Source organism: Coffea arabica, chromosome 2e (assembly GCF_036785885.1).
Source record: "Coffea arabica cultivar ET-39 chromosome 2e, Coffea Arabica ET-39 HiFi, whole genome shotgun sequence".
Classification (NCBI taxonomy): Eukaryota; Viridiplantae; Streptophyta; class Magnoliopsida; order Gentianales; family Rubiaceae; genus Coffea; species Coffea arabica.
This window is the reverse complement of record NC_092313.1, coordinates 16307570-16333031: the sequence shown is the minus strand read 5'-3', so window position 1 is coordinate 16333031 and position 25462 is coordinate 16307570. Positions and strand designations below refer to the sequence as shown.

At 36.2% G+C, this 25462-nt stretch overlaps 4 protein-coding genes across 5 annotated transcripts; 3 read left to right on the top strand and 1 right to left on the bottom strand.

The window, feature by feature from the left end:
- Positions 1–6689: 6689 nt before the first annotated feature.
- On the top strand, positions 6690–8077 carry LOC113731261 (bZIP transcription factor 44-like). The gene has a single exon (XM_027256420.2). The coding sequence runs from the start codon at positions 7333–7335 to the stop codon at positions 7816–7818; it is 486 nt and encodes a 161-aa protein (XP_027112221.1). The 5' UTR covers positions 6690–7332; the 3' UTR covers positions 7819–8077.
- Positions 8078–12415: 4338 nt separating this feature from the next.
- LOC113731260 (pentatricopeptide repeat-containing protein At4g21065-like) lies at positions 12416–14951 on the bottom strand. The gene has a single exon (XM_027256419.2). The coding sequence runs from the start codon at positions 14687–14689 to the stop codon at positions 12935–12937; it is 1755 nt and encodes a 584-aa protein (XP_027112220.1). The 5' UTR covers positions 14690–14951; the 3' UTR covers positions 12416–12934.
- A 1254-nt stretch (positions 14952–16205) lies between these two features.
- Positions 16206–21794, top strand: LOC113731259 (chaperone protein dnaJ 10). Of its 2 annotated transcripts, none has more exons than XM_027256416.2 (10): positions 16206–16519; positions 17083–17209; positions 17432–17491; positions 17736–17818; positions 18000–18165; positions 18282–18411; positions 20014–20172; positions 20253–20425; positions 20774–20854; positions 21558–21794. In XM_027256416.2, exons 2-10 carry the CDS (start codon positions 17123–17125, stop codon positions 21645–21647), a joined length of 1029 nt encoding a protein of 342 aa, XP_027112217.1. In that variant the 5' UTR covers positions 16206–16519; positions 17083–17122; the 3' UTR covers positions 21648–21794. The 2 variants fall into 2 exon arrangements, with proteins under 2 accessions (XP_027112217.1, XP_027112218.1); XM_027256417.2 differs by lacking the exon at positions 16206–16519 and adding an exon at positions 16670–16693.
- A 1630-nt stretch (positions 21795–23424) lies between these two features.
- LOC113731258 (protein CASPARIAN STRIP INTEGRITY FACTOR 1-like) lies at positions 23425–24677 on the top strand. The gene is made up of 3 exons (XM_027256415.2): positions 23425–23629; positions 23764–23822; positions 24246–24677. Exons 1-3 carry the CDS (start codon positions 23548–23550, stop codon positions 24384–24386), a joined length of 282 nt encoding a protein of 93 aa, XP_027112216.1. The 5' UTR covers positions 23425–23547; the 3' UTR covers positions 24387–24677.
- The last annotated feature ends 785 nt before the right edge of the window (positions 24678–25462 follow it).

Below are 25462 nucleotides of genomic sequence, written 5' to 3'. Positions count from 1 at the left end.
CGAAACAAAACAAATTGATCAGTAGTGTTTGGAGAAGTAACATCGGGTAATCCCCGTTGCGAGATCAAACACCAACAATGACTTATGATTAGGGAAAATAACTAAAAGTTCCTTTAAGGTTTGTAGTGTTTTTTTGTACTTTACTTCCTATGGCACTTTATTCCCTTATTTGAATGGCAGTCAAAGCTTTCAACTATGCAATTAGTAACTGCGGTAATGGTCAACAGGTAAAGTACAATAGTATTCTTGGTAAAAAAATGGATAGATAAATTGTCGACGGATTTGAATCGAGCAATATTTTTTTCCAAAAATATTCTTCTTATAGGGAAAAAGTCCGCTCTTGCTCATATATTTTGCAAAGAAAAATGAGATAGTCATATGGTTGACGATTTTAGAAAAAAAAACTTTCAAATTACTTTATCTAAAAGATAAAAAAGACATTAAATTATCGTACAAATCATTACCTTATCATTTGAACATCCAAGAAATTTCCTTCCGAGATTCTTCGGTATCTATGATCTTTTTAAGCGTGCTATTTTACCACGTCCACAGATTTCTTGACTTGGTTCTTTTAAATGTTGTGATGGATAACATCTTGCTGGAAAGCAAGGATATGAATTTGAAGACTCTAATGATTGATGAAATTATAACAAAAATATTTTTGGGTTAAAAAGGAAACATTTTTTTTATAAATAATAGATGGGGGCGTTTTTATAAAAAATTTTAACAAATTTAAATGGGAGGTAGTTTCATCTAGTTGAAACAATGGGGGGTAATTTCATCTAGTTCAATGTTTCAATGAATCATTTGCTAAGGTGGACTAACAAAGAGGATAAAGTGCCAAGAAGATAAATGTTATGGGACAAAATACTGCAGACCTTAGGGGGATTTTTAGTGATTTTCGCTTTTAATTATTAGCTCAATCTGTTCATTAGTAGTATTCTTTACCCTTGAAACTCGAACGAACAGTGCCCAACTTACTGCAGATTTTTTTGTATGGCTAATGTACAAAATATCAGTAGTAATATTTAAATTTAGTTTCAGATAAAACGTCATTAATCCATAGTGATAGGAATTTTTCGCCTTGAAAAGACAAAAGTAAACAGTCGGACGATAAGGTGCATGGACGCTGGATGAAGTTAGATGTGGAAATTTGTAACCTTTAAGAAGAGGTCAAGTAAAGACGGAACTCTAAAGACTTTAGGTCTGATTGGACGATCAAGTCTGCTATGCCAAGCGAAGGCTCTCATAAATGTCTACGGGACATTGGGGCCCAGAAGGATCATTACAAATCTTTTGATAGACCCAAATCGATAAACTTTTTTTCCTGTTTTTTCTTCTCATCTTTGTTCGTATCTTTTCATTAGCAACTATCAATTACAGCATTTAAACTAAACCCGATACTAGAAGAGTCTTCCCTAAAATTTGAAAAAATTCAATAAAGTGATATAGAGGCAAAGGAACTTTTTCTCTCCTGCTACTCCAAACAAGAGGGCTGCTGATCCTGTACAATACATGACGTTAGAGGCAACTACCAACATAAACAAGGAGAGGCTATGCTTTCTACTATAAATAAGACAAAACATACGCTCATATCCAAAGCCCTACGTGTAAGGGTGTGATTGAACCAAGTAATTCGATTCGAATTCGCATACTATTTGGTGAATAAGTCAGACTCGATTTCGCGCTACTCGTTTGAGCTCCTTGGGTCAAGTTTGAAATCCAAATTCTTGTACTCTGAAAGTTCGACGAGCCTAATTGAATTTTTTCATATATATTTTTTTAAAATTTATATTTATTATTATGAAATGTCAATTATATCTTTTATTTAAAATTATATATAAAATATTAATTTGTATTAGGTGAACTAGATTAGATTCAAATAGGTTTGATTGAGCTTAATTAGAATCGAATAGGTTAGACTCGACTCGATCTTAATCAGACTCGATTAGATTTAATTAAACTTGAGATCGAGTTCGAGTTTGAGTTCAAATAAGAGAAACTAGAGTCAAACTGGAGTCTAAAAGTTCAACGAATTCTAGCTTGAGTTCAGCTATTTTATTTGCTACTCGAACTTGACGTAATTCGAATATACTCCCACTTGTGCGGCTATCAATGCTAACCAAAGTACCAAACTACTACTTACTTTAATAACCAATCCAGCAATGACATATGGCCAGACAACTAAGCAAATAAATAACTAAAAGATTAGTTTATATTTCTACAATAATTACTTCCTGAGGACACTGACTTCGTGAAACTTTAACAAGCTTAAAATAAATATTATGTTCTAGGTTAAACTTAAAATTGATGAAATAGACAAGTTTTCATGTGTATTAAGTGCCACGAATATGAATTTTAAGCTCTAAACTCCCATGCAACTGTCGGCTCTTAGCTTTAAGATTCTTTTCTTGTTTTGAATTTGTCAATCGGACGAGAAATGAAATTAATGATGTGCATAATTCACGTGCAGACATGTCTATTTCATAATTACATCACGTTATGGCAACAGGACAAGGATAAGGCTTCAATTTAATGTCAAAAGAAGCAACTATCGTGTGATATTATATTTCAAATAGTTAATAAATTCTGCTAATTGTCGTCTAAAAAGTCTAGGATGAATTGGAACAGCCATTATTCCGTAAAGACCAAAGATTTAGCAGACCATAAAGGGGGGGTTTTTTTTTTTTAATTACATCCAAATACTTATAAAAAAGTAACGCTATGATTTGTCAATGATTGATTTATAAAATAGTAACGGGATAAAGGGTTTCTAATTACATCCAATTCTGTTTACCTTTCAAACGCAGGCTTGGGTTTTATGACTTAGTGACCTTTCCTGTAATCGGAGAACTGAAAAACCCGCAAAAAGCAAAAATATCAAACTCCGAATCTTCCCAATCCCCGGGGCAGTAAGCTTTTATTGTCGAGGCAGTCTGTACAAACAAATCCTGACATGACCACCACCGGTAACATCCCGGTTCAGTCAATCATCACCGTCAGGAAGCACCTAAGATCTCCAAGCACGAACTCTCATGCGGAATCTTGTCGTCTGCACACAATTATTAGGGATTACCCCAACAAGTCACAGGTACAAATAGACGATGCTGTGTGGTTTATAGTCATTTCAGACCACAAAGAAGAACTGCTGGAATGATCAGAGCAGCTCCTCATTCGATATGCTGTTTTCAGAGTCCAATGCGATTTAATGCTCTGCCTACCTACACCTCAATAATATCTATCGCTTTGTCAAAGCCCCCAGCAGATCCCGATTGGGGTCAGTAAGATCCGGTTTGGATGGTTATATTTTACCATTTTTGTAAAAAAATATATATATTGTAACTAATTGATATATATGAAATAAAAAAATAATTACAAAATATATTTATAAAAAACATAAATTTTTTTTTTGTCAAAAAATGGATTTTCAAAACAATTTTGCAATCAGCAGGTGACTGAGGGTTGTTTAATACTTTTGCTACACCTGTCATTAATGGTGCCTTTTTCGCGAAAACCTAACATCATTGCTCTTCTTGTTAAAAGTTTTTCATTAGAAAAATCATATAAATAGTCCTCTATATATTGAATTTGTACTTTTTATGTCCCTCAAATATAAAACACATATTAAGTTTGTATATTTTACGTTACTCATATATAAAATAGTGATTTTTTGTTCCTCATAAATGATAAAAAGCACATTGTTAGTCCATCTACTCATTCTCCTTGTATCCTTGTTTTAAAAAATCACAAACAACTCATATCTCAGAAACTTTAGGAATAAAAATTGAAAGATTATATAGAAAAAGGCAAAAAGTTTCTCACATTTCTTTTTTCTTCATCCTATTTCTTTAATATTCAAGAATGCGGCAGTAGCCATAGCTCTCTACGACCATACTAGTGGTGACACCATTGATCGCCACAACTTTTCGTCACAAAACTTCATGAAAATTCAACTCCCCGCTCAATTTTTTGAGTAAAATCCGATTTTAATGTTAGTTTTTGCAAAAAAAAAAGAAAGTGGGTGAAAAATAATAAAAAAGTAACAAGTAGAATCTGACACAACTGATAGAAAAAAATAACATAAAAAATACACGGCTATTTTTTCTATTAGCTATATGATTTTTTAACACAAAACTAAATCAAAATCAGGCCCTACCTGCCAATGTTTTTCTATCTTTCACCTTTATTCGTTCATTTTTTACAAAATTAGTATTGAAATTAGATTGTACACGAAAAATTAAGGGCTATCGAGTTGAAATTTTGTGAAATTTTATGAACAAAAATGGTGGTAGCCAACAATCACACCATAAGCACGATGACTAGAGGGAGTCATGCCATTGCCATATTCTTGGCTAGAAGAATCAGACAAAAAGAAATAAATGTGAAGAACATTTTTCTTTTTTTGCGATCTTTCGATTTTGTCTTTAAAGGTTATGAAGCATAAGCTACATGTGATTCTTTCCCAACAAGAATATTAATAAAAATTATAATTTTTTGTTTGCGAGAGACGAAAATCATCTTTTCATATGTAAGAAATATAAAAGGTACAACAAAAATTATCATTTCATATGTGAGGAGTGTAAAAGGCACAAAACCCATATGTGAGGAATTATTTGTATGATTTTCCTTTTTTCATTTAGAAGACACGCTTTGTTCCATGATTCCATCTGTGGAACAAAGAAGTAGAGTTGGGAGATGCGAAGTTAAAAGTAGACTTACATGATGCCTAAAGGTAGATTTTTGTTCTTTTAGATCATAATATCATAAGTACCAAATACAAAGGTAAATTTTTGCGCTTTTAGATGAGGCAACAGGAATTTTCATTGTTAATTTTATACGTAAATTTTTTTACTGGTTTCAATTTAGTCCATAACTATTATTCTTGGCCAATTTGATACTTGAACTTATTTGCAGTTTTAATTAAGGACCTCTGCAAAGTGACACCACTGCCTAAATTTGATCTAAATCTTAATTGACTAACTAAATAGCGTGTTATGAGAATGTCATTCATGGGGCTGTAATATAAGAAATAAATCGTGTAAAAAATCATCAGATAAAACTTTTAAATTGTATAAAAAAATTACCAAATAAAAAATGTTTAAAGTTTAATCTTGTGATTTTTTTTTATACGATTTACCTGACTTATTACAACCCCGTGAGTGACGTTTCCAAAATACCATCATCGTTTAATTGGTTAATTATGAGTCAGATCGGTTTTAGGTGGTGACGCCATCATGAAAGTTCCAAATTGGAACTGCAAAATAAGTTCACGTATCAAATTGGTTAAGAATAAAATTTAGGAAATAAATCAGTACTAGTGAAAAATTTAGGGAAGAAATTGGTCATTTTTCCGATTAAAAATTGACCACAGATTTGATTGTAGGATAAAATTTGTTGTGATTTTATACGTTACTTTGTTAATGCCACATATTTCCTATCTTAAAGTCCATATTTTATTGTAGTACTACTTGCATTGTACAATATATAATTGGCACAAGTTATTGCAGAAGTCCCAGGCCCCTCCCTCTGGAACACAGAAGTGCAGAGTGTATTTTTTGTTGGCTAAAGAGTAGTGCAGAGTTGAAAGCATAGGACTTAAATGGCATGTAAAGGTAAGAGGAGATAATAATGATTAGGAAAATTATCGTGCTTTTAGATCACAGTAGCATACTATGTAGTCTTATGTAATAAGGCAATAGGTATTACACGTTGGATGATTTAGTGCTAAAGGAATCATTAATAAAGCACAAATTATGTACTCATAGGCTTTCAAAAGTTAAAAACGAACCAATGGTGAGCTTTATGGTTAAAAAATAAGGAATCAGATTCACGTTGGGTGGATCTAAGGATATCTGATATGTTTTCCTCCATTTAAAGACAGGAGGATTAAAGACTGACTGAGTTATTATATTTGCCTCTTTCCAAAAGAAAGTATGTCAACCAAGTTAAAATTAGAATTCTACTTCTCCTAAACGTATTACTAATGACAATAATGGTACAACTCTCTTCCTGCACGCTTTGCTACTGACATAATGATACAAGTTGACTCGATAAGAACGGGGTAATTTTTTATCAAAGGTCATATATTCGAATTTTGTGAGAACTGTGTTAATGATGAGTTATAATTTCGAGAGCATGTCTCCTGATTCATAATTGTAATAAAAGTCGAACCAACTCAAATTTTTAATTACTATTAAAAAAAAAAAGATGTCTCTAGTGGATATAAGCGTGGAAAACTCAAGGATATTGAGGAATGATCTTGGCTAGCTTGAAAAGGAAACTGTGCTCACCATCCCACCATACAAATCAACGTCATCGTCACGGTCTCAAAATTTGTCCAAGTTTTTCTCCTTTAACGGTTTCCAATTGATTTCAGTTTCTACCTGCCCATTATTAAAAAAAAAAAAAAAAAAAAATCAGTTTCTGGGTGATGATTTTAACTTTTTAACCTTGCCAGATATTGCTCACCAGCTGGATCTAGACCGGTGTGGAGGTTTCTGCTCCCCAACCCCACATGTCCCATCATCCTCCCCCAGCGCCCACTTCCTTCTCACAGGTAAGATTCCAAACTTCTTTTTTATTCCACTTCTCTCTCTCTCTCTTTCCCATTTTTAATTTTGCAAACTTTTTTTTTTAATTTAAAAAACTGCAGCTGTATACCAGTTCTTGATTCTATATAATCCCCTTAACAAGCGCATTGTAACCTCCCCTTTCTCCTCCCTTTCCTCTTTTCCTTGGCTTAACACCCTTTAGCTAGCGTCACTTCTCTCTGCCCATTAGTTTCAACATATAGGTTAATTTCTGGGTCAATAAGTCCGACACCCATTTCAAGATTTTGTCTATCCGGGTAGTGGGTTTCTTTCTTGAGTTGCCAGCTGCGGCGGCCAGCTTCACCGTTGTTCTCTAGCATCATCCCCCTGTTTTTTCTTCAAAACAAGCTTAATGCTCAATCTTTTGTTCTTGATCTTTGAAATTCATGTCTGCAATTCTCAGTGAACTCTTCCTTTCCGGGTGTATGATAAATTCCACATACAGGCGCAGGACCCATTTAGTTCAATCCTTCTCAGTTGTCTTCCTCTACTGGTTCTACTACATTTCATGATTTTTGTCTTCTTTTCCCAATCGCTAGAGTTATACATCTATATCAATATTTCTTTTTCTTCTTTAAATATAACTATATAAATATCTGGGTGTGTTTTCTGGTGAACAATAGCTATCTGGGTCCTGCTAGATTTTAGTTATCCCTCATTAATAATCTGCTAATCGATCGAGCTTTTGTATAATTTAAAAAAAAAAAAAAGGAAGAAGAATTTTGTGGAAAAAATTACATGCATGGCTTCCTCTAGTGGCAGTGGGACATCTTCAGGGTCATCTGGGTTTCAGAACTCAGGTTCTGAGGAAGATCTTCAGCACTTGATGGATCAGAGAAAAAGAAAGAGAATGATCTCGAATCGCGAATCAGCAAGGCGGTCGCGAATGAGGAAACAGAAGCATATAGATGACCTGATGGCCCAAGTTGCTGAGCTCAGAAAGGAAAATAACCAAATCATCACGAGCATGAACGTAACCACCCAGCAGTATCTGAATGTTGAGGCTGAAAATTCTGTCCTCAGGGCTCAGGTGGCTGAGCTCAGCCACAGATTGCAGTCCCTCAACGAGATCATTGAATTCTTGAATGTCTGTACTGGTGGTTTGGCTGCTGAGGGTTCTTATGGATTTGGTGAATCTGCGGATGGATTCTTGAACAATTCTTGGAATCATCTCTATCTGAACCAGCAGCAGCCTCTTATGCCCTCAGCAAACATGCTCCACTACTGAGCGTGCACTGGCTGACCTCCCAATTGAAAGACTTTTTTTTGGCGTCTAGAGGGGATTAAATTAATATGGATCCAGTCTTAATTAGACTTCCAACTATCAGCAATTACTAGGAATAAAGCATAGAGGGATTTGGTTATGGTTATAGTTATATCTTTTCAGGTGTGGCTCAGGAACCTTGTCCAGTGTAATTAGCAATTACTCTCTCTTGTCTGTAAACTAGTGATGCTTTTCCCTTCCAATCTAGTTTTGTTTTGTCCAACTTTTATTTGTGTGTTTTATTCACAATAATATTTTTGTCAGTCCAATATAATTGATGAGTTCTTAAACACAACCTCTTGCCTACCAATTCACCTTTGTGTAGCAAGTAAACTGATTATTGTTAGAAAATATACAAAACGGAAGCCGCTTCTGGCAATTGGAAGCGGCACTCGAATGATGGCGGAGTCATTCATTTTACTGGTACTGAGAATAGAGATGAACTGGGAAACGGCACTGCCGAGTGAGACATTATGGGTTTGAGTGGCAAATATCAGGAGTAGATTTATTTCCTTGAATGGTTGGACAATGACAATCCACCAATCTTATGAGGCTGCTTGATTTATTATGGTGTTGATCCTCGGAGTCTCGAATCAAGTGGAGTTAGAAAAGATGGCTTCAATTTGATGATCTTGTCCGCCTTGGGGCCACGAAGTTCTGAAATCTCGCGGAATTCTCTTGGTCAGCAGCCGTTTCATGTCGATTGTTGGACATATATGAGAGACTTATCCTATTTTTTACCAAAGGGAAGAAGATTTTTCCGACCAGGAAAGAGAAACGTGCTTGACAATTTTCAGAAATTTGGAGAAAGTATCTTGAACGCAAATTCAATGTACTTGCACCAACTTCTGTATTATTGGGGGGTATTTGAACCATAACATCAAGAATCTTTTTGGATTGTGATTTTTTCCGGTAAAACTTTTGCGTTTTTTGTAAATACATTTCTCAATCAATTTTTGACCTTCCATATATCAAATTACTACATTATATATATATATTTTTTTACAAGAACTTTTAAAAATAGCATTCCAAAAGATCTCTTAGAATGTAATGATGACGCAGCGGCAAAAGTTTCTTCTTAATCTTCATCCAAGAAAAACACGAATAGGGATGGAGTGCAACTTTCTGAGAGCTCGTTTGGATTACTATTTTTTGAAATTCATGTTAAAAAAAATGTACCATAGCTATTTGATATACGTGAAATAAAGAAATAGTTGAGTAATAATACGTTCACGAAAAGCGTAAATTTTTTTTTTTTTTGAAAAATGAGGCAATCCAAAGAAATGTAACTATTGATGTAGGTACTTCACACTTGGCAACCCGATGAATTACCAACGGAGCAAAGAAACGAGCGGCCAAAATGAAACGACGTATACCCACAAATCGCAGATGGTCAAATTTGGAACGGGGTAAGCAGCGAGCACAAATTCGCTGCTAGTTGCACGTGCAGGGAACAATGAACGTGTTCGAATAACAAATTATCTACACAAAAATATTTTATAGCAAAAAAATTATTTTAAATAATCTCCTGTCCAAACACACTCATTAATTATTATTAATATTAGCAGTACAAGCACAGATGCAAGGTGTATTCACGATTAAATATAATAGAGTGGGACGCTCAAATCTGGATACATATAGATCTCTTGTTAGCTTTTAGCTGAAGTTTATTCACAGGAGGGTTTTGGTGGAGGGGACGTGATTGATTGGCTGTTTTGGGAAATTTAATTATTCTCGTGTACGACGTAGAATAAAATAATCCCAGATCAAGTACCACATTAGTAGTGTATTATTTTAACCCGAAAATTTTTCTGAAAGAAAGAAATACATATTCTATCATATTTTTAAATAATATACACATTCTATCATATTTCAAACTATTGTTAGACAGATATTATATTTTAATTGTGTTGGTATAATTTTTTAACCTTTTTTAATTCACCCTTTTATTTTCATTTTTTCAATAATGTCAGTACCGTGCATAACACGGGTATTCACACTAGTACAGTAGTAGTGTTGCTTTTCCAAGTAGTAGAAGAGAGGGAAAAACATGGAAGTTGCTCAAGTGTTAATATTGTTGTTCGTTTGAGAGTACTATACAGATTCTTGAAAATCACGCATGAATGATGGTGATAATTAACTCTCACCGAAGGTGTTACGGTGAAATCAATCCTTCAATAAGATGCAAAAGATCATCAAAAGTACAAGTAGATTTGCCAAATCACAAAAGGAAAAAAGAAGCTCCTGCTCTCATGTGAAGAAACAAGAAAGTGGCCAAGGAGGAGATGGGGTGCAAGTTGATTTGGCAGAGAAACAGGAGGGGCGGTAATCCTTTAGATTCCAACAACTTTTGTAGCTCCATCTCCAGTAAAGAAAACAACAATCCATCCATCCGTGTAGAAATAATTAAAGTTAGCACAGTGAAATGCCATCAACCCACTTGTCTTATATTGATGCCTTTGCCACAATTTTCATCCATCATCCATCCGTGTGGAAACAAATTCCTGCAACCAGACAAATGGAAGTCATCATCTTGTCGCACTCTAACCCTTGAAATCACAGTTCCGTAAGCTCATTTGCCATCAACTTTTTCCATAAACTCGTTTAATTTTTTCGGTATTTAATAAGATGGTCAGTGATGATGAAAAGTAGCTAGCCTCCTTCTCTGATGAAAGAAAGTCACCACCAAGATGTCCTCTCGACCAGTCAAGGTTAATAGAGTATGCATGCAGTTAATTACACAGTATCCTGTGCCACTGGTTTTGGTGCCTAAATTGACATCTATGATCTAGCTAGAAGAAAATACGGTAGAATATATACATACATATATATATATATATATATATATATATATATATATATATATATATATATATATATATATATATATATATATATATAGATGGGATGATGAATATGTAAGGAATTTCCGAAGAGAAATTCGAAAACAAGTGGCAATTAAAGAAAAAGATGACAGCAGCTCCTTTGCAAAAAGCCATTTAACAAGCAATTGCGCTTTACAGCCATTTGAATGTATAATATCTTGTAGTAGTACGCAGAAGAAGAAGAAGAAGAAAAGAGGTAAATGGTGGCGAGACAAGGAATAAGCATCATAAGTGGGCATGGCTGCTATTAATTTCATTCCATGCATGGGAATATGACATCTTTCAGTTGAGTTGAGGAAAAAGTAACTAGAAGATTAACGCAAAGTATTATTTATTCTCTTCAAATGCCAAGCAAACAAAATCTGAGCTTTGAGCATGGGATCTTTTCCCTCTATTGATCCACCATATATTCTCACAATTAATACGTACAAATTCCTACAATAATTTATCTATCTTTTTATATTAGTAATAAAACGGTGATGCCATGATATAAGCGAATATGATGGATTGGAAGGTTCCAAGCCACGAGCATCATCGTTTTGGACTTCTTTACCTAATAATGCACTTTAACGAGACTATATAATAGTAGCGTAAAAATGGAACTGGAAGGAACTCAAGACAAATGCAAATTCTTAAGCAGGGTGTCGACTCTTGACTTGGGGGAAAAAAAAAAAAAAAAAAAGGCAAAAGGCGACAGTGACTAAAATTCCCAAACATGTGATGAAATTCATTTTGCTTTGAACCAATTGAAAACTACTCTATCTCGGCATGTAGACAGACAGAGTGGCCTGTATTTTATGCTGAGATGGTTGCCAGCAAAGAAGAATTTCTCCTGCCACTAATTTGTTTAGGAAAAAAAGAAAAGAACAATTGCTAAAAAGCCGTTGCTGAAATAAGGAAAGATGGCTATCTTCTACCACTAGTGCAAGAATGAATTTTATAAAAATCTTAAAGGTGGGCGGATGATGTCACGAATTGTCCTGTGTTAATTGTATATTAAAAAAAAAGTTGGTACGACTAATTATGAAATGAGATTGTGAAAGCATATGGCCAGCCATGCTCTTGAATAATTCACTGAAAAGCAACAGAAAGTGGACAGTAACAGTTTGCTTTGTTTGTTTAGCGATTTGTTTAAGGAGTCTTGGCTTGGAAAATTTGACTAATGACACTGGGGAACCCACTCCCCTAATTGTTAATCACCACTGGGTCAATGAAGAGAGCCTTAGGTTCATTTGCTAATTGATTAGTGGAGTAATGTACTCCACTAGTTTTTTTAACTTCTTTAAAGCAAAGATTGGACAAAAAATGGAGACCTTTCATCCATGCTGTATAGTGGAACTGGTTTTTTTTTCCGCACGCAAATAATACTCTATCCAAACACACATGGACTTTCCCCAAATATATTATTTTGCTACTAACTCCAGGGGTTCTGGCTGGGAGTCATGCTATCAAGATATTACTGCGTGAGCCACAAAGTAAAACTGGTATTCTATCTAAACCTGCACGAACTTACCTCGAATCAGCAAATCTGGTAATCAGATGGGATCATTTTAAATCGATACTATTGCTGCTTGATTTGAAACGCTGGAGATTGTTTGGTCAAAAATCAAATTGGCATGCGCAAAGGATGAAAAATATCTTCAACCGTCGATCATTTGGCCATCATAAATGATAACTTGGCCGGAAGAAGCAAACTCTGCTCTCTTTCTTTCTGGTCTGGTGTTATAATCTCTAGGTAACCAAGAACATAATACATTATACTCTTTCTGCGTTTTGGCTAGATATCAAGACTCCAGATGGTCAATGGAATAAAGAAAAAAATGATGGTTTTCTTTTTCTACAAACACAAATCCGTAATGGTGCAAAACAACATTCGATGGCAAGGACTATCTTAGCAGGTTTCTGCTTCCTAAATAGCTATATAACTGACCGATGCAGCAGAGCAACTTTCCGTTGAAGAAGACTATGCTTAGGTAATACCGTCACCTGTTTCCAGAACCTAGAGAGTTTCGACCAAGCATCAGCATACTGCTGTGGATTATGCCTAGAGAGCACAATAGCTCGATTGATGTAGAACTGCACCAGTTAAACCATTGATTTATAGACCAATGACTTTAAACATGCATAATCCTCATGACGCTTCATCCGGAGAACATCACTCTCCATGAGCAAACCTTTGCCCACAGGCACTGTTATTACCAAAAGTTCCCACAAGAACATTCTCCATTCCTGAAATGGTGGAATCGTACATGATCCCTAAGAAATATATCTCTTTGATAAATCTTTGACAGTATTTTCATGAAAGAATGGCAATCCTCACAAGGGCGGAAATTTTTTACAATTCTTATGGAGGTTCCTGGGCTGGTTTTAATCATGCCAAATGAAACCGCAAGTTTCTCGCTGTGGTGAAATAGTTCAAAGGCTTTCTCCTCATCATCAAGTGACAGATCTGAGCGTTTTGGATCATAACCTTCACAGCTCAAGTTCAATGCTATTTCGCCCATTTTTCCAATAATTTCTTCCACTTCAAGATGCCCCAGTTCACCAGTGGTAAATTCATAAATTTCACCGTTGATCTCCATTCTACTATACCCTGAGGCCTTCAGAAGTTTTTTTCGATTGGTCAATGCTCTTGTTTTGCCATTCTCCTTCCATTTACCCTCAGACACAAGGATATTCCGGTGAACAACATAAGCTCCAGAGTCATTGGAATCCAATTTCAATAGTTCAAAATGCTTCATCAGACGTTCACCCCTCTCTACATCTCCATGAATTTGACAGGCCCGTATCAAGCTCCTCCAAAGGACAGCATCCGGTTCAACAGGAATCTTATTCATAAACGTCTCAGCATTTTCTAAATGCCCAGCTTGAGCAAGCATGCCTATAACACAACCATAATGCTGCATTTTAGGCCTGATCTTATACTTCTTCTTCATAGTTCTGAAGCAAGCCAAGCCTTCATTCACCATATGCCCATTCCTATAAGCCGATAAAAGCGCAGTCAATGTCCTCTCATCTGGCTTTATCTCAAGACCCTTCATCTTATCAAACAATTCCGTAGCCTCTTTACACTGCCCATGAATGGCAAGGCCAGCAATCATTGCAGTCCATGTAACAACATCTTTGTTCACTGTTTCAGAAAATACCTCCTTCGCACCATCTATGCACCCACATTTCGCATACATGTCTATGAGAGTCGTGCTTACCTTACCGTTCAAACTAATAAGCTTCTTCTCCTTAACCAAATCATGAACTTTTCTACCCATACTAAGAGCACCAGTATCAGCACAAGCTCTAAGAACCGAAACAACCGTTGCTTCATTAAATTCAACGTCATTTTCCAACATGTGCTCAAACAAAGCTATAGCTTTAACGGGTTTATCATTATCCACAAGCCCATCGATTATAGAAGTCCAAGACACCACATCTCTCTCGAGCATTTTATCAAACACCTTGAACGCAAGGTCCGGAACACCACCAGCTGAATACATATGAATCAATGCATTGCTTATATGCATATCCGGCCCAAAACCCAACTTCCAGACTAGTCCGTGGAGTTGTTCTCCAAGAGGGATTTGACATAATTTGGAGCAAGCTTTGAGGACAAAGGGAAAAGTGAACTTATCCGGTCGAGGTGTGCTAGGAGATGGCGGATTCTGCATTGCTAAAAATAGGCTAATGGCTTGGGCAGGGTGGGTTAAGTCGGAATAGGCTCGAATCATGGTGTTATAGTAATAAGAATTTGGGGTTTGGAGGGAATTAAGGATAAGGCGGGCGTAGGACAAGCTACCTGAGGGCGAGAGAGCTGAGAAGGTAAAGAGCTTGCTGAGGTTCTGCTGGGAGTGGAGGGTTTGCTGGGTTTGTTCAGTACTGGGATTAGGGTTTTGGCAGCCAGACTTGAGGACTTGGGCATGGAGCTGCAGAGCTTGAGCCATAGTAGCGATTTCCATGTTATTGTACTTGGAAATGGAGCCTCGGAGGGCGGTAGACAGTATACTAACAGCTTCAGGATGGCAGCTGCCGGCGGGAATGCTTTTGTTTTACGGCTGGCCGGCTGGGGGCACTGACCCTTCAGCGCGCGGGAATGATTTGCAGATGTTTTGAAAGTGGGCCAATAATAAGTCTTCTAGGCCCGAGCCTTCAACGCGCGGGAACGACCATTATTCATCTATATGTAAGCCCCCCTAAAAAAAAAAAAAAAAAAAAAAAAAAAAGCTTAGCAACTTCAACCAATACTGTGATGATTCAAACTCGTAACCCGTCCATAACAAAAGTGTTTTATCAATTAAACTGCCCAAAATCTGTTATCATTTGAAAAAAAAAAAATTAAACTGCTCAGAAAGTATTTATGAATGTCAAATTGGGGTGAATTTAATCACTCAAATCATTCAACCACAACTCATGCCTCCATAGAGGTCTTGAATGTAGAGATTTCTCATTTGCCCTTTCTTTATCGGAAGCCTAAAATAATTGTGGACACCAAACAAAACAAAAAAAAAAACAAAGAACAGTTAAAAACAATCATATCACTTGAATAAAATTCTTACCCATTTTCAACATAATTGGAAATGCAAATAGTAGATAGTGATGTATTCTGGTACGTAGGAATTCCATGTCAAATGACATCAAACTCCTTTGTCATATATTTCTGCTGTCGAGGGCTTTCACTTTTTTATTTTTTTTTTATTTTTTTGCATCTGATTATTACCACCTAGTGGAATGGTTATTCTAAACATTTATTAGGGTTAGACTGTCGCATTCAATAACTGATCTGGAGCCTTTTGATAAATGTTCATCAAGGTCACTATAATTATAATTAACTAGTTAATGGTATTTGGTTTTTCTTGAAACATATAGAATGTTTGGTACCTAAAATTTAAGTATAGGTTTTATATATTTTTCCCTTTTTATTGTAATCCTTTCTCTTCTATATTTTCCCCACTTTCTTAATTTCTTCGAGTATTTCTTTATCTTTTTTATTTTTAATTAAAATATCGATAGGTAGATACAATTTAATTCCCTACTAAAAGTAGTTGGTCACAAAATCCATAGAATGGGCTTGTCATACCCATTAACTCATTTCGATTAATTTTAACCAAATTATAATTATCACAAATGACTAGCTTAGTATGAAACTCGCTTACTAAATGCGTTCTAACTGATATCAAGAGAGCGAGATAAAAAAGAAAAAGTTGATAGGAGATAATAATAAGAATAAAACTCTTACTCTAATAGAATCTTTTGAAATTACCATTTAAGTCTAATACAAACAAATCTTTATCAAAAAAAAAAAAGAAAGAACAATTCCACAAAATGAACTTTCATTTCCAATTTGAACATGATACATTGGCACCAACTAACCAGCCGTATTTGTTCCGGGGCCTAAGGCATCTTCTAGAGACGGTCCATCACTCTGTAGCATTTTCACCCCTTGGATATCCGTTATTGGGTGCCCGCTACGCGGTTAAGAAACACGTACTGCTGCTGTCAGAGTTGCACGATATCTAATAATTAATATCTATAACTACATGTATAATATCGAGATTCGAGAATTTTATGGAGGACGTGCCCGTGTTCATGAGAAAACTTCTTGTCTCTCCCTTGTAGGATCCCAGGACCCAATTATAGAACTGCTACTGGGAAAAATCACAGGCGAGGTATATTTGTGTCCAGAGCAAATTAAGACCATATATTGTTGTTTTTCTTCTTTCTCGTTTTATTTTTTCATTCAGCAAACGTCCGGGAGACAGTAGTGGGAATCAATCATTACAAACAACCAAGTAAGGCTGTCACCATCTCCCCTTCTATCTATCACTGTAATTGTTTGTCGAATCTCTAAGCTTCAATTTCTCATCATTCTTCACAGCTATATTTTATATTTGAGCTAGTTGTCTTAACTGATACGCAATTTACATTGCAAAATTGCATCTGGGGTCCGTTCCTGTTTTTGTCTGGTTAGTTTTGCTGTCCATTTCGAAATTGGCGTATTTTATTATTTTGTTAATTCTGAGTTTCATCATTTTAGTTACGTGTCTAATCGTTCTCTATTTTGTTTCTTGCATGTATGATTCAGCTCTGATCTCTTTCTGATTTCATCAGAGCTAAGTTTATGCTCTTTATTTACTAGTCATGTGGGAAATATTCTGCTTTACGTCTTTTTATCTCTTGGATACCTGTTATATACATATATTTTTTAGGGCGGCCTTCAGCAATTTCAGTACGTCTTTTTGTACAACCAAATAACCCTAGGCCTAACCAATATGCCAGTGTTGCAAGCCATGGAAACTGTTGTTTCATTTGTGCTTGATTTGTTGTGTAATTGGGTTTTCTTTTCTTTTCTCAGTTGAGTAATTGAGAAGGTAATAAGAGCTTCTTTCTGAGCTATGGTGAAGGAAACTGAGTACTATGATATCTTGGGTGTCAGTATAGATGCATCCCCTTCTGAGATTAAGAAAGCATACTACCTAAAGGTGAGACCTTTATGGTAATGTGAGCTTTTCATGAGTAATTAGTAATACTATTAAGATAATATGCTATAATTACCACTACAGAAAAAAATCAAGTTTTGATTTAAGCTATATTCATTCTGGAAATGTTGCTATGTTTTTGTTCCATGCCAAACTTGACAGTAGAGAATACTCCTATGGCTGTTGACAACTTACTCATTGTCCGATTTTTTTTACCTGTTTCAGGCAAGGGTAGTGCACCCAGACAAAAATCCCAACGACCCCAAGGCTGCTCATAATTTCCAGGTAAATAGTTCTATCTATATGATTTGAGAATTCAGTCTAATTAGATAAGCCAGAACCCTTCCAAAATGCTTGTTGACCACAATGCTGCTATTATTTTTAGCAATCGAAAGTCTTGTTTGGGTGAATAACTATTTCCTTGAACATTTACTCTTTAATATTGTTTCATTGTTTGAACAGTAAAAGCTTAATCAAATTTGAGACTAATTTGCCACTGGGAACTAATTTGTTGAAATCATCTTTGAAGGTACTTGGAGAGGCATATCAGGTATTGAGTGACCCAGCAAAGCGTGAAACGTACGACAAATATGGAAAAGATGGAGTAGCGCAGTATGTGCTTGCACTTTTCTGAGGCATATTGAAACTTGTTAAATGCATATGATGGCATAAAGTTTTGTGAATTTATCTTCTGTAGATATTTTCATTGAAAAGGCCATTATTGTCATTTACTTTCTTCTGTAACAAATTAGAAAGGTTTCTTAGCCTTTGTCATCTGTTTCCATTTGCTTAGAGACACCTTGGTGGACCCTGCAACTGTGTTTGGCATGCAATTTGGGAGTGACTTCTTTGAAGATTATGTGGGGCAACTCCGATTGGCTTCTTTGGCAGGGGTTGAAATTGATGATAACTCAGAAAATCCTGATGTGCGCACTCAGAAAATTCAGGAAAAGTTAAAGGTAATTGCAATTGTCAAGATGCTGACTGTGTTCTTATACTTCTATTCCTTCTTGGGATTGTACGAAATCTCAGTGTATTACAAGTGTTTTACTGCAATTTAAGTGCTCATGCCCAGGCATTACAAAAGGAAAGAGAAGAGAAGCTCATAGGAAATTTGAAAGATCGTCTGCAACCCTTTGTTGAAGGTCGAACCAATGAGTTTGTGGAATGGGCAAAAGCAGAAGCTCGTCGTCTTTCTCATGCTGGTATGACTTTCAGGTGTTGATATGAACATTTTGCTATGCATGAGGAACTTTTAATCACTTTAGAACTCAGCTTTCTGTTGTACTGTAACGCAATCAAGTACATTGACTCTTGACAGCTAGATGAGAAATGTGAATTTGGTTAGTAACTGTCCTATCCAAGTCTAAATGTGTAAGCATGAAATCTACGTAGTGACTAATGATCTTGTGAACAAATCCATCTATTCTATTTAAGATGCTTCAAGAATTATACACGTGTACTGAAATTGGACAAATTCTGTTGCACAACCCAGGTCATGTTTAACTATTTTTAATGAGGTTCATTTCACCATAAACAAACTGAGCACTTTGTTATTGTCTCCTAATGGTTCCCTTGATGTTTCCATTTGTTGAAAAATAGGAGAAGTTTTCTGTTATGATCTTCTGCAAAGTCTGACCCTGTTATTACTAGAGATTATGTTCTGTTCCTTCAGGAGTTCAATGTTTTTGAATTGAATTAAGCGTGAATGTGTATCAGTGTCATGTGTTGACATGTGTTTTCATTTCTTTTAGATTTGTCATTTTGTTTGTCAAATTTCTTTTTCAGGTTCACAGCCTGACGCATGCTGTATATGAGATAATTTACAGTAATGGAACATTGTAACTTGTTACGTTTCTCTGCAGTTCAGCATCATGTAGCCTTAAGAAGAACTGAAAGCAGTTGAATTATAGCCCTCTGAATTACATGTCCTAGTCCAAATGTAGAACTTTGGGCACTCAAGGAACTATGAATTTAGGTGTGATGTAGATTTTGCACAAGGTCAAATTGTTGAACCTATCTTCCTTTTGGGTTGAATTTGCTCATGGCACTTGTGTTTAGGCATCGCTGGCATTTTTGACTGTTTACAGTTATAATGCCTCATTTGATCTTCAGAAGCTGTACTTGTTGAATTGATTAATGCCTTTGTAAATTAATGACATCTCACTGCCATAGTGTCTGGTTAACTTAAGTATTTTTTTTTGACAACGAAGCATGGCCTAGTTGGTAAAATGCTTCACTTGTAACCGAGAGGTCATGGCTTCGAGTTATCACGACGGTGAGTGAGGGGCCACTGTTGATCCTCTTTAAAAAAAAAATTAATAAAAGTATATATTTTTTGGGGATTGATTTGCGCTTTTGTCATGCACCAACTATTTGTCTCACATTTGATGTCTGGATAGGATCTGAGTGGCTAATAAGATCTTAAGTATTGTACTTTTTTCAACATGGTTTTAACCATTTTAAGCTAGAGGTTCTAATAAGTTACTAGGCTAGTCTTACAGTGCTTTGAGGATGTTTGGAAGGACCAAGTTGCCCTAGAAGTATCTGAGGTTAGGACTTTAGGTTCTAAGAGTTGCTGGCCTAGCAAAGACCTATTACATTGCAACTATATTCTCTTTATGAAGATTGGTGTTTTTTCAGCAAGAACAACAGTCATCTTTCTTATTGTTATCTGTTTGAGGGGTTGACTAAATGGTGTCGCATCATGTGCATTGAACTAGACATGTCTGCTGCTGTCCAGTGGGATTTTAGAATGCTCCAATCTTTTGTAAACTGTTAATGGCCACAAATTGAATAATTTTCAGCTTTCGGTGAGCCTATGCTGCATACAATCGGTTATATCTACACCAGGCAGGCTGCAAGAGAAATTGGGAAGGACAAGCGGTATATGAAGGTTCCATTTTTAGCAGAGTGGGTGAGAGATAAAGGACATAGAATAAAATCGCAAGTAATTGCAGCTTCAGGTAATGGCTCTGAGCATCATTTAGAATACACTGTTTGATAACTTTGAGACAGTCCTGACAAGTTTTATTTCTGATTCTAGGTGCCATGAATTTACTTCTGCTGCAGGAGGAATTGAAGAAGTCAAACCAAGGAGAACTTTCTGAAGAGAGTGTAATGAAAGCATATGAAGAGAAGAAGGAGGAAATGGTTAACTCCCTTTGGCAGCTAAATGTGGTAGATATTGAGATGACTTTATCTCGTGTGTGTCAAGCTGTAAGTTCCAGCCTTCTATTATTTGGCAGAGCACTTCTGGGCCATTTGGCCAAGGTTCACATTTCATATTGTAAATCTGTATGTCATCTTGCAATTTATTCCAATGAAGTGTAATGCAGTGTAGTTCATTGATAATGAATGGCTTCAGATTAGTTGTAATATCTGGCTTGGGGTTGCTATTCTCATCCTATCCTGCTCTTATGTCTCTATTGGTCCAAAATATACATTAGAAATTGTCATCCTTATATTGGTAACTTGAGTTCAATTTATGTCCATTACGATTTGGAATGCGAGTGTATTAAGTTTGTCTCTGAAATGAACCGTGTGCTACTGTTCTGTTGATTTCAGGTGCTTCGAGACCCTAGTGTTTCTAAGGATGTTCTCAAGTTGCGTGCAAGTGCTATGAAAAAGCTTGGGACAATTTTCCAGGTATGTGTAGTTTCCCAAGATCTCATTCATGGATAATATGATTCCATCATCTCCCCTGCTTTTAGTAGATCCTTACTCCTGGTAATAGTTGTGCATTGTAAGTCATGGTCAACAGAAAACTGAATAGGAGAAAACAGTTAGTAGGCAGGGGAATGGAGGATTAGTTGGAGAATAAGAAACATAGCTGAACGCCTTTGATATATGAAATGAAGATCAAAAATTGAAATTAGGCATCATCCGCTGGTAATAGCATAAAAAATATTTTATGGAAGGACTAAAAGATTAACTTTTTTATGGCACAAGTGTTTAAAAAATGAAAAGCTTCTGGAAGGATTGATTGACTTGACAAGAAAAGACTAGCTAAAATCAGGCGTTGTATGGAACTTCAAATCACTTTGTATGCCATTTTATGGCAAATTGCATTTGGTTCGTTGATGCAATTAAGATGACTCTCTTCGATATTAACTTTTATTGGGAAAATGTGGTATCGAACTTTTGGTGGCACATTAAAAGGCTATTCATTGTATATCATTGTGCGGTAGAAGGGCAATGGTTTAACATTTACGTAAGCAAGGGTTCCATGAATCAGGGTGAAGTAAGGAAACAAGAACTAGATGCAAATTCTCTCTCTCGCACGGGCACGCGCACGCGCACACGCACACACAGCCACCCACATTACTAAGAATTGTTTACTGCTTGTCAGGGTGCAATGGCCATATACAGTAGGGAGACCAGTTTGCGCCATGAAAGCTCTCAGCTGCAGGTTCCAACATCATCATGCCAGCCAGGCTAGCTGTTGTTCTGAACCAAAATTATGTATGTGTGAGCTGCATAGAAAGTGCGACCTATTACTGGCTTCATATTTGAGTGGTTTGTTGTCTCCTGTGTATAATTTTCAACCCATTCAGATAAAACTACACTAGCCTAATTTTTGGTTCTACGAGCATGCTGCCATACAAATGCCTTCTCATTTTCTTCTTCCTCTTTTTTATTTAGATGGTCCTTTACTTGCGTAAATAAATTTCCCGTCTACTATGTGAAAATATTGTGCTTCGAGCGACTGGGAAAAAAAAGAATGCACAGTGTCAGTATTCTTATGAAAGTCAAGTGTAACAGGTGAAGCAACCGGTGCTTCAATCGGAGTATCGAAAAAACTGTTGCAACGATGACATGAGAAGAAGAATGTTTACAAAATCAATGTTAAGGATTAAACAGAACAGATTTAACGTAGTTTAGGGGAGCTACATGTCCTAAAACTGCTTTAAGGAAAAGACGCAGAATACTGGAATATTTTAAGGTGATAGTGGTTCTCTTTATCGTCCACCACCACTGTCCTTTCAAGGAGTATTTGGTGCGTTGTCTTTGTCGTTATGGATAATTGATAGCACTACTCGTCCACAACAGCATTTTTTATACCAAACCTAATTGATGTAACTATACCATGGACTAAAAACCCTATTCATCATCCATTGTCTCCAATCCCTGCGTCCATTGTTGGCTTGCAGCTATTCCAGGATACATTTAAGTGGAAGCACTAGATCCAATAATTGGCCTTCTTCCCCAGATTTGCATTACATGTATATTGCGTAAAGTGGTTGTTAAATAAATAAAAACTTCCCATTTGTGACGGGGCCCTATTTTACAACCAAGATAATTTCTTTTCCTTCCCCGCTTGGGCACGTACCCCAGGTCTTGAGATTATGTTGGGATAGGCCAAATCATGCTACCTATCCATTGAAATGCAATTGAGAGCCATAGTTTGAGTTTTGCTGGTATATCATCATGAGCAGGGCTGTGTGAGCTAGAACTTATTAGAAAGGGTCAATTATTCTAAAATCAAGACAGTGAATCAGTTTCTTCACTGGCAATCAAGATCACATGCACTCACAACCGCTAGAAATGTGATGATGATCTAAATATACAGCATCAACACTGGTGATTAATGAACCAACCGAGGGTCTTGTCCTCTGATGACAGAGTCAGGAATTTTTAGGTTAACCTTTGAATAGTAAGAGAAGCACACATTGTCAAAAGTGCAGACTTCAGGACAAATTAGGTTTGGTGCTATGAATCAGAAATTGGGAAGAGATGATAAATTAGTGTCCAGATATAATGTACAAAAAGATTAGATTTATCGATGTGCAGTGAATTGAGAATATATATATATATATATATATAGAGAGAGAGAGAGAGAGAGACACACACACACAGACACAAAAGTATATGCAGAATTAATCATCTATCTATAGAAATGACATAATACACTAAATCAATTAAGATTAGCACTTGTGTCATAATTGGTGTACATTTACAATCAATTAGTTGCTGGAACAAGTTGAGAAGTAGTGCGTTCAAATCAAAGGACTCCGTAATGCTTGTTCATAGGGTCCATTGCACTTTGGTGTCGACTTAATTATATTAATCCACTAACTAAAAACGTAGACTTAGTGCTCCAACAAATGAAAGGGTGTCTCCTTCACCTTTTTTCTTTCCAATTTTAAACGGAAAAGTATTTGTATAAATTGATATGCCGTTCTTTAGAGTAAACTATGATTTTCCTCTTATCTTTAAAAGATGCAGTGATAAATAAATGTAGTGCTTTGTTCAATATACAAAGAAGGCATCATCATTGGTTCTATTCTATTCTCTTTTGGGCGAGCAAAAAGAGCTTCGAGAGAAAGTTTGTGGAAAAAATGGGGCTCATGCTTCTCCTCAAGAATATTGGTCTTCTCTTCCTCCTCGTTTCTGCATCACTTTTGTCTGCATCGTCTGCAGGTGGGTTTACAACAGTTACAAATTTCTTGAGAGGGTTCGGAATCAAACTCTGTCGCTTGATTGAGGTTTATACGTATACCAGACATATACAAGTACACAAGAATATAACGACTTGAAACTTAATTGTGACGCAGGTCGGCATTCAAGGTTTGCAAGCAACTCGAAGAAGGTCGCAGGAGCAGGTGGCCGCGAGGTTTGTGACTGATCTTAAGTAGCAAGGAAATTACTGTAGGTTGAGATAGGTACATGCTCAAAATATTAAAAGGTTGATCTAATTGAATTCATAACTTTATATCCCGTCTCTAAAATCGTGAACATATAATTAACTGGATGTGGTACAATTAATGTCGTTTCGTTTTTCGCCTTCACGGTCATGATTCATGAACTTTCCAGATAGTTGCATGCTTTGGCTACTTGATGCGGGCACTTGTTCATAAAGCCTCCTTTTTTTCTTAACATGCATGCCACTGAAATCGTGCATGTTACAAAAAATAATCACATACCTCGCGCGCTAGAAACTCATAAATACCATTGACTTCCACTTACCCTCTTTCCTTCTCCAGTTCCATACCGTTGCTGTTTAATGATTACTCCAAACTTCTGTCCAAAATCACAGGAGGTACAAAAGGAGCATTTAAGCCATGAAGAGGTGATGGAGGTTCATGAAAGGCTTCTGAAAGTTAACACCAAAGACTATGGAAGGTATGATCCGTCTCCAGCGCTAGGGAAGCCTCCTTTCAAGCTCATTCCAAACTGATGGATGAAATATATACATATATAAATTAAGCTGCTCATTCTGTGTCTATATATGGTGCGTAGAATAAGCCTAGAAGTGCTACTATTATATTTATCTCTATATATTGCCATAAGGTAAGTTTTGAATGTGGTAAAAGTTGGCTTTTGGAAGCTCTTGTATCTGTTGAATGAGGTGGTATCCGTATATCATATGTACGCCTTATAATTAGCTTATTATGTAAATAGAAGATGGAATGAATGCATGCCTCCCGCTGTGGACTAATGGGAGATGTGAGTGAAGCTGCGTTTGCAAGTCTTGTGTAGTATATTCCAAGTATCGGTTATGTTCTAAACTTTTGCTTCAAATAGAGAAACATAATTCTTTGCCCTTCACCATTTCAACAAAAAAAAAAAAAAAAATTCAACCCTTCCTTATTTCCCGCTCTTCAAAAAATTTTCCATCTTTCGTGAGTCATGATGAACAATCAGCGATGTAATAGAAATGACCCAAGAGCGATGCTGTTGGCAAATTTCCATCAATGGAGATATAGGAAGGAAGGGGCAAGGGGAAAATCCCAGATTGTTCATATGAGTTTATACCATATGCATCACAAACCCACATCTTAAACATTTTACATAATTATTCAAATTTTGCTAATGCTTAATTGTTGCTAAACCCAGTGGCCGATGATCACAACAATGTTCTAAAGTGCCACCAATGGGTCTAAGAGATTGATGAAGTACTTAGGTCACCATGTACGTAGCTCGGAATCGATATTCAGCACTTTTCCCGATAACCTTAGTAGTCTCCGTTTATAATGTGATAAAAGAGCTCTTGGGTACGTGCTTTCCCATTTTATAAAAGATTTGTTAAAGTATCTGCGAATCAAATCAGGAATAAAAATACGTGGGGATGAAGAGATAGAATATCTAGGGTATAGAGTAATTAGTGGCTAAAAGATATCAAGGGTACAGAGTAACGTTCCTATATTCCACCATATTTATCATGATTTGTAATCTTAAATGTGTCTCATGGATAATTATTAAACCCGATCCAAAACTCGACATCGAAAAGGCGATCGGATCATCGGTTCAACC